The sequence below is a fragment of the Talpa occidentalis genome, unplaced genomic scaffold, assembly GCF_014898055.3.
Source record: "Talpa occidentalis isolate TD23 unplaced genomic scaffold, MPIMG_talOcc4v2.1 talOcc4.11, whole genome shotgun sequence".
Taxonomy (NCBI): domain Eukaryota; kingdom Metazoa; phylum Chordata; class Mammalia; order Eulipotyphla; family Talpidae; genus Talpa; species Talpa occidentalis.
In genome coordinates this window covers 90,684,103-90,693,389 of record NW_023601104.1, presented here as the reverse complement: position 1 = coordinate 90,693,389, position 9,287 = coordinate 90,684,103, and the positions used below count along the sequence as shown (strand labels likewise).

Genomic DNA, 9,287 nt, shown 5'->3' with positions numbered 1-9,287 from the left:
CTAAAATGTAGTGTGGATTGGGGGAGGCAGGGGGGACAGCAGATGGAATAAGAAAGAAAGCAGCTGAAAGAACCGTTCTCCTCTTGCATGGCAAGGATGGGAGCGGGAGCTGCACCCCAAAAAGTTGGGAAGCAGACTTTGCTCAAGTGCTTTGCCTCCCAGGCCTCCCAGCAGTTACCAGCAAAAGTTTGCAATACATTTTTCTGGCCTGGATTCAGGACTTGAGACCCCACCCCAGGATCCAAAGTTCCCCAGTCTCTTCCTTTCGGCCCACCTCATTCTCCAGGCCCTCCCTCATCAGGCCCCTGAGGATCCTAATAAAATGACCAAGAGTGGGGGGAAAAGGCAAACCTTTATTTGGAAAAGAGAGTTTCTGTGAGCATTTAAAACCCCATTTCACTTCCAAAACAAAAATAAATAAGAAAACAGGAAAAGATTGCCTATCACGCTCCTGCCCTCTGTCATCTTCAGCCGTTTTTAAATTGCATTTCATAGCAGAAGAGAACAGCAATGGACCATTGTCCTGTGAACCACCCGGACAGTGTCTTGAGACCATCTCAGGAGGGGCTCAAGGAAAGACAGAGAGTCAAGGGTGGGCTGTGGACAGATGGGCCTGGGGCTCAGACAGGCACATGCCCAGTACCCAGTAAATCATGTTTTAAAAAACAAAAAACAAAAACCTATGCAGAGATAAATTCCCCCGAACCTAGGCATGGAAAGCTTGTAACCATGAACGCAGCATCGAAATTCAAGCTGGGTCTTTGGCTTTCAAAAAAAGGAAAGAGCACTAACCTCTGGTTAACTGTCCTTAACTGCAGCCTCTCGGCCACTGCCTTCAGTTCCACTCTGGGGGCCAGGTGGGGCAAAGCCAGCATGTCTGCAAGGGTCAGCAGCTACCTGAGTTAAGGGAGATGTGGTGGGGAGCTGGTCCTGGAACATCCCAGGCCGCCTCCCAGTAATGAGAGATTAAGGCATGCAGGTGACACCTGTGAGCCAGGGACTCCCGTGGTTTGGTGGGGTGCCCCTCCTGTAGGAGAGGGTCTGCAGAGGCAATGAGCAGCCAAGGTCTTGTTGGCCAGAGCAAATCCGCAAGCTCAGCCAGGCCACCTCAAGTTCTCGGACCAGTTCTGCACAGGGCCACCCCTGCTGAGAATCAGGTTTGGCTTGAGCCAAGTGGCAGGCTTTCCTAGGGGAAAAACAATGGGAGGAAGTGGGGGAAGCAGCGAAAAGGGAAAATTTGTGGGAAGAGGCACAGAAAATTGCTGCTTAGGTGTACAGAGGAAAAACAAGTCCCTGAGGTCTTGAGTCCCAGCTGAAGCAGCTGAAGAGCCCACCTACTCTCTTCCCTACTCCCCGGGACTCCTACCCTCACCCCAGTTTTGCGGGCTGCAGAATCCTGTGAGACAAGAACTTCCTGGAGGTTCTTTCTCCTCATCCTTGAAGAGATCAGAAACCTTACACCATGATCCCAGTCCACAAACTTTTGCCTCCCTAAGGGCAACCTGGGAAGAGGACATGACCTAGAGAAAACATGCCAGGTCTGCAGGGAACTCTGGACCGGAGACTCAGAGGTTACTGGGGCAGGTGGTGCTTCCCCAGGTCGGCTGCCCCAGACTGTGGGGCATTCATTCCACAGCCCAGATGGGAATATGCCCTGGCTGGCAAGATGAATGCCTCAGGAAACATAGGATAAAAGGAGAGAAGGGCTGCCCCCCTGCTGCTGCCTGGCAACACACAGCTGCCAGGTCACGCTCTTGGCCTGCCTTTTGGCTGACAGCCCCAGTGTGGAAGTGGGCTGTTCAGACGCAGGCCTGGCTATCCGGAGCGGTCCTGCCCTGACAGGATCCATGCACGCCACACACATGTGTGTGCCTGGAAAGGGGGGTTGGACCCAGAGGTACAAAAGGCAAGAAGAAGATTGGGTCAGAATGTACCACCAAGAAACGGCCTGAAAGCAAATAACCAATGAGATCAATAGCTCCCGCAACCCTGGTAATTAAAAATCAAGGGGGAGCACTGGATACATGGAAGGAAGGGGGAACCCCCTCGTTCAGCCTCTCCCAAGACCACTGAGTATGTGGCACAGGATTAGGAAGAGGTTGGGATGGGGCAGGGACCACAGGCAGAGAACATGGACAAGCCTGGAGAATATCTAACCATGGGGAAAAGGGAACAAGGGAGGGAGGGGATGGGGACATAAGTTCCTTGGATCTAAGTTTCCAGAAGCATTGGATATTTCCACAGTCTCTGATCCAGTGAGCTCGCTCTTCTGGAGGAAAAGCTCTCTTCCCCGGGAGCTGTCATGGGGCGGTGACTTCCATCCCGAAGCTGGCCAGCAGGCAGAGGTGGTCTGAAGAGCAGAAGGGGTTGGGTAAGCCATTGGCAGCCCAGAGAATCTCTTCAGAGAGGAGGGCGAGACGGCCCAGGAGCTTGAGCGTTCCATCTTGATACAGCCTGCGGTCTAGGGCACAAAGCAGAGGCCAGTGGGTAGAGCAGCCATAGTCACCTATGGGGCTTCAGGCAACCCCGCCTATGGTGGCATCCCTTGGGTTGCCCCCACTCCCCGATCCTGCGGCCTCTGGCTGAGCCTCCTTCCCCAGACACTCCACGACAGATCAGTGAATGAAGCAGGGTGGGTTCAGTGGGACTGCGGCAAACTGGAGAGCATCTGCCCAGACCCAGCATCACAACATCTGATTTGCCAAGAGAAGCTGGAAATGCAGATTTTCTATATAAAATCTGACTTTTAAACACAAACAATTAAGGCAAACATTTTAAAAACCATCCTTTACACAAAACAGGCCTAGAGCTGGCTGACTCTTACACCTCACCTACAGGTACAGGGCAAGGAAACAGGTTAGGGTCTCTAACCTACCCAAGTCCCTCACTCACAGGGTTCCACTGAACAAATTAAATCACCTCCTGGGGTCACAGTTTTATCTCTAAAATAAGGATGGTTTTCAACAATCCACCCCCCACACACACACACATACACACACTCTCTCTCTCCCTCTCTGGTGTTGCAATGATAAGAGAGAAGGAAGGCAAGTGGCTAAAGGTAAGTATAAAGAGGATGACCAGTGCCAAGTAGGCATAAAACAAACTCCTATTGCCCGAGCAGCCCAAGTCTGGCCACCAAATGCCTGACTCAGTTGATAAGCTGAGCCCAGGACAGACCAGGCTTACCAGTTCTGTTCCCGTTCTCAAAGGACTCAGCTGAGAAGAAGATATAATCCACTGTCGTTCCAAGGCCCAAGGGCATAGTGGTGACCTCTGGGCGGCCATGCTGGGGCAGGAAATGGGTATATACTGAGGTCAAGTGGAGGCAGTGCTGGATGGTGCCCACAGTCCTACAGGAGTGAAGAGGGAGATGTCAATCAACAAACATCACTTTTCCCAAGGCTACTTTCTCTGGGGACTTTATGAAGTATTTTTAAGGGATGATCCCAAGTAGCTCAGTCTCAGCAAATTCCTTCTAATAAGAAGCTGACAGTCTTAACCTAATGTAGAAACAGACAGATTTATAGCCAGTTCCCCTAACATTCCACATCCTCCCCCATCCTCTCCTCTTACTCCTTGGTGACGGAGACCTAATGTCCCCGTCCCTGGTCAGCAACCTCTCTGCGAGGCCTCACCTCCTCAGGAAAGAGGGCGAGGACTGTTCACCTGCAAGAACCTAAGTGGGTCACCCCTGGTCTCTGCATACTTTCAAGTCCTTCCACAGCTTAGTAGGTATTAGAGGAAGACAGAGCTCGGTGAAAAGTGCTCCCCACAATCAGCCTCAGGTAAGCCGATGGGAATTTCTCTCATGCACCTAGACGGGGGTGACACGCAAGCTGGAAGGCACTGGGGGGACACTACCTGGGGAAGACAGTCTCAGGCTCAGGCTCAGATGCGTCTTCCTCGAGGACAGACTCAGTCCAGCCAACAGGTCGCTCTGGAGGAGAGAAGAAGGGGGTTTGGCATTCACAGACCGTGAAGCAGGGTGCCACCTCGCACCATGAAATGCCCCTCAGATCCTTGAGCGGGGACAGAAGGGGACAGGGGAAGAGAAAAGGTGAAGGGAGGAAAGATACAATGACCCAAAGCGAAGAACCTCAAGAAGGCAAATATTCCGTGGTCTTTAGCAGAATGGTCTTCCACGGCAAAATGAAAAAGAACCTTTTTTTAAGTTTATGTTTTCAGAACAGGAAATAAAACCACATGGCACAAAAGTCAAACGTAGAGAACAACACGCCTTCCACTTTGGGGCCTCTGCCACTCATTTCTCATCTCCAGAAGCAACCCATGTCACCAAATTCCTGACGTATTCCTCCGGGTTTCCATCATGCAGCACCCAGAGTGTGTGTGTGTCTGTTTGTGCTACATAGATACACACACACACACACACACACACACGGGACCAGGGTGATGGGCTATGCGTGCTCTGGTGGTGGGGGAACTATGGTGCCCACGCCTGAGGGGAGAAATCATATATTGTCTAAAAATTAATAATGATGTATGAAAAAGTACCAAAATGAAAAATAAAATGTTTCTTTATATACCGTACATGTTCCTGTTAAATTTATTAGTTTTTCTTTTTGTTGTTACTAGGTCTATTTTTACTATCTTTTTTTTTTAAAGATTTATTTATACAAGAACTGGGGTACAGCCCAGATGCGCAGGAGGGTGAGAGAATTCACCAGAGTGGGGAGCAGAACAGGCAGACTGACGAAACACATTGCTGAGGGGAGCAGTGGGCAAGACAGGAGAGGTCTGCTGCGCCATGTAGGACCCTCACCAGCAAGCCAGGATCAAACCCGCGCTGCAGAGGCTGCGGACAGCTTCACAGCGCTGCACTCAACCACCTGCACCACTAGGGGGGGCCTATTTTTACTGTCTTTTAATAAAAGTATTATATCATGTATAAAAATGTGTATCAATATAGAATTGATACCTACATATTAATTTTGTACCCAACTACTTTTCAGAATTATTTTAATGCTTAGAATAGCTTTTACTTTATTCTCTTGGATGAACAGTTACATAACAATATTAGCAGCAAGTACTAACCCTCCATGCCATTTTTACTTCTATATTCTTACCTATATTTCTATTTTCCATTTCTAATTTGTTAGCTGCTATTTCTGAACACAGCTAAAGGATAGTGATATCCTGCTTTTGTTCAGAAATGTCATACAGCATCTTCTTTAAGTAAGATGCTGGTATCTGGAGCTGAGATAAATGTGGGGTTTTTTTGTTTTTAAAGATTTATTTATTTATTTGTTTGTTTGTTTGTTTATTTATTTATTTATACAAGAACCAGGGTACAGGCCAGATGCACTAGAGGGAGAGAGGATTCACCAGAGACAGAGCGGGAAACAGAACAGGCAGACTGACTGAAGCACACTGCTGCGGGGAGCAGCGGGCGAGTCGGGAGAGGTCTGCTGTGCCATGTGGGACCCTCGCTGGCCAGCCCGGATCAAACCGGCACTGCAGAGGCTGCGGACAGCTTCACAGCGCTGCGCTCAACAGCCTGCACCACCAGGGGAGGCCCTGAGATAAATGTGTTTTAATCATGTAAGGAGTTACCGATTTTTTTCTTAATTTAAGAGGGTTCTTTTCAAAGGAACCTAGATGATAAATTTTAACAAATTTTCTTCAACATTAAAAAAAGATGGTGTGTTCTGTATACTTTAATAGACTTCATGTACACATTAGCATGAAAATTATAATAGACTTCCCAAAATCAAACTACTGTTTGATATTACTGTTGATAAACTACATTTGGTCATGATATAAACTACATTTGGTCATGATATAAGACCTGCTAGGTTCTATTCCTGACCCTCTACTTAAATTTTTTGCATCAATTCATGGTAAAAAGAATTCTCTTAAGTGGAGAATATTAGAGTCTATAGCCTTTTTCTGTTAATTGTTAAATGTTGGTGTCAATATACTTGTTTGATAAAATAACTTGACCCCTTCCTTCCTCTGTGCATTGTAACAATTTAAATAGTAATGGAATTGCGGTTCTTAAAAGACTTGATGATACTCTCCTGTCTGAGTCTGGTATTTTTTGAGGAACTGCATCTTTGAAACCTTTTTCTAATATTTCCCATGATAGTATATGTAGATGATCCCTCTCTCCTGCAATCAGTTTTAGTAAATTACATTTTCTAAAATCAATATATGCCATCTAAATTTTCAAATTTTTTGCACTTAGTTGAGCAAAGAATCCCCTTCTAATCCTATCAATTCTCTGTATCTAGATACTTGACTTGATCCTCAGCCCCACCTTTATATATGTTAACTAGTGAGGATAACTAATTGACAGCTGTTTTTCTGTCTAAATAACCAACTTTTAGATTTATTATTATTACATTTCTTTTTTTAAGATTTATTTATGCATAGAAAAACTGGGGTGTAGGCCAGAGGTGCAGGGGGTGAAAGGATTCACCAGAGACAAAGTGGGGAACAAAATAGGCAGATCTACTGAAATACACTGTTAAGGGGAGCAGCGGGAAAGACAGGAGAGATCTGCTGTGCCATGTGGGTTAGCTCCCTGGCTGGGGATTGAACTCAGGTTGTAGTGGTGATAGTGCTAAGACTTAACCTCTAGGCTACTAGAGAGGCCCACAATTGTATTTCTGTTCTTAAAATTATTTACATTTTTATCCTCTTTCCTTCTGCTTTCTTCCAGTTTGTTCTTTTTTTCCTAACATAAGCTGGATACTTAATTCACTTCCATCTCTTCTCATCTATTAATATAATTCTGATTCTATAATAAATATTCCATACAATTCTATAGATTTTTCACTGCATACTGTTTTAGCTATAGCCCATAAATATATGGTATTTTCATTATTATTTTCCAGATACCCTGCACTTTCAGTATAAATTTTCTCTTTAACCTAAAAGTTTGAATTTTCTTAAATGTCCAGATGATAGTTTTCCTTTGTTTTTATTCCTATTTAATTTTATTTTTTAATTTTCATTTATTTATACAAGAACCGAGGTACAGGCCAGATGCACGGGAGGGTGAGAGGATTCACCAGAGACAGAGCGGGGAACAGAACAGGCAGACTGAGGAAATACACTGCTGAGGGGAGCAGTGTGTGACAGGAGAGGTCTGCCGTGCCATGTGGGACCCTCGCCAGCTGGCTGGGATCAAACCAGCACTGCAGAGGCTGTAGACAGCTTCGCAGCATGGTGCTCAACCGCCTGCGCCACTGGGGGAGGCCCTTTATTCCTATTTAAACTGCATGTGTGAGAGAAAGATGACTATACTACTTCCTCTGTTTGAAACTTACTGAGGTCATTTTTGGTGGTCTAATACATGGTCAATTCTTAAGAATTTCCTATGATTACTTGAAAAGATGTTTCTGCTCTGTTCTGTGTTTACAGTTTGATGTGTAGTGATTTACCATCAGATTTACCAGGACATGTTCCATAAGTCTTCTGTATTCTTAGTTATGTTTTATCCATTTGATCTGTTGCAGGTAAGATGAATTAAAACCTTCTACCATTAGTTATTTTCTGACTATTACCCCTTGTTATATCCTGCAGTTTCACTTTGTGACTATTGATGTGATGTTATTTGGAGATGCACATTCAAAACACGAATATCTTCATCTTATCAGAAAAATCACAGTGACCCAGCAGGATATTAAAAATGGTTTTCTTCAACACCAGGTTGTGCCCAAGCAGCATGTGTACAAACACCACTTTGGCAGTTAGACGGGATTCAAGCCTTCCACCTGACCAAGCAGGCGTGAGTGCATCCGCCATAACTGCCTCTAACTGAGCTGCACCCTCTCCTGGGCCCATTTGGCACTGGCAGCAGCCAAACAAGTTCTTCTGCAAGAGAAGCTGAATTCAGAACTTTCCTGGTTGGAGAACCGATCAAACCGCCTTTGCTCTGTGGTCAGTCTGCAAACAGTGGTTTTATAAAAATCACCTATAATTTTTTTTCCCCTGTAATACACTTATATGGGCATATGCTTTGTTCTTACTGGTTAAAAGACCTGAAGTTCCAGCGTTCAGTGTAAATACACAGTGCTCAGAGAAAGAAAACATAATAACCACTACTAGTGTCTTCACAACCATACTGGAAAGAAGAAATCATTAATGACTGAAAATATTAATGAGAGAGACTTCAAAAAAGAGAGCTGGGGAGTGAGAGTCACTTTTATTTTTAAGTTATACAACCTGAATGATGTAGAATGTCCCAATGCAATGCAATGTCAGTGTGTGGGAAAGTCACACAATCACTACCTGACACTGAATCTTTTGCAAGTCAGAGGCTTCCCATTAAAGTCAATGTCACAGTCAAGTCAGCGTGTTTTGATGTGCAGAGTTGGGATGAATGACTCTAGTATTGGGCTGGAAATAGTACTTGTTATTCCATCTCAACACACCCTCTTGAAAAAAGAAATCATGGTATGATTTCCTTGTGCTGCAATTAAGTCTTTCTACTCCTAGCCTAAGAATGGTGAGAGCTTTTTAGGTTTAAGTCTTTAAAAGAAGTTCATCGGGAGCCTGTTTGGCGCTGGGTGGGGGTACCCAACGAACAGAAGGGCATGCTCCCAGCGTGTGGTGGATAAATGTGTTTACGCACATTTAATCTCAATTTTGAAAATACTGCTATTATTTTGCACTGTTAGTGAACTTGATACTTTCTGCTGACAAAGTGATTGTCAGTATGTATTTTAAAAGGATTTGGTTTAATTTTGTTATTAAATTGAATTGCTTCTTTTGTGCTTCGAGTACAGCACTGATTTTTTTAATAACCTATTCTTGACATGAAATTACCTACGTGGGATCCTGTCACCACTAAACTTTATGATTTTTCAATCTTAAAACAATGAACCACTGCTTCCCTGCTTGAGCCTGACTGATACACAAATACTTATCCCAGTTCCTGGCACATGCCAGTTGCTCAATGCCCAGTGGCCATCATTATTATTATTACTGTCATTACCACAGCTGTAATAAATAGTTTCACAATTGAAAAAAAAAAAGCTGAGCCATTGAAATGTTCACTGTTCTGTGAAAAATGCCAATTCAAACTAAATTCCAACAAGAAAAAAAAAAATAAATTCATTGCTTACCACCAGTCCTTCTACTATCATTCTTCCCCAGTCATTGTTTGGTTGTCTAAAAGTTATTCTTCTAGTGAGTTCTTCAAGAAAGGCTTTTGACTGAGTTTAAAATTCTTGAGCCCACATCTTCCTTCCATGAAGACTGCTCCATCGTCTTCTCGAGTTGAATGTTAAAAAGTACGAGGCCAATCTTAGAAGCAGCTC

The 9,287-nt window shown here is 44.7% G+C and overlaps 1 protein-coding gene across 6 annotated transcripts in view; it reads right to left on the bottom strand.

Moving 5' to 3' along the window:
• Positions 1 to 301: 301 nt before the first annotated feature.
• ANGEL1 (angel homolog 1) overlaps positions 302 to 9,287 on the bottom strand; it is a 31,113-nt gene continuing 22,127 nt past the window's right edge. For all 6 annotated transcript variants that reach the window (XM_037503812.2, XM_037503814.2, XM_037503813.2 and 3 more), the window contains 3 exons: positions 3,862 to 3,937; positions 3,187 to 3,350; positions 302 to 2,461 (listed from right to left, as the gene is read on the bottom strand). In XM_037503812.2, coding sequence (XP_037359709.1) covers positions 2,301 to 2,461; positions 3,187 to 3,350; positions 3,862 to 3,937 — 401 coding nt within the window. In that variant the 3' untranslated portion in view covers positions 302 to 2,300. The remainder of the gene's footprint in view (positions 2,462 to 3,186; positions 3,351 to 3,861; positions 3,938 to 9,287) is intronic.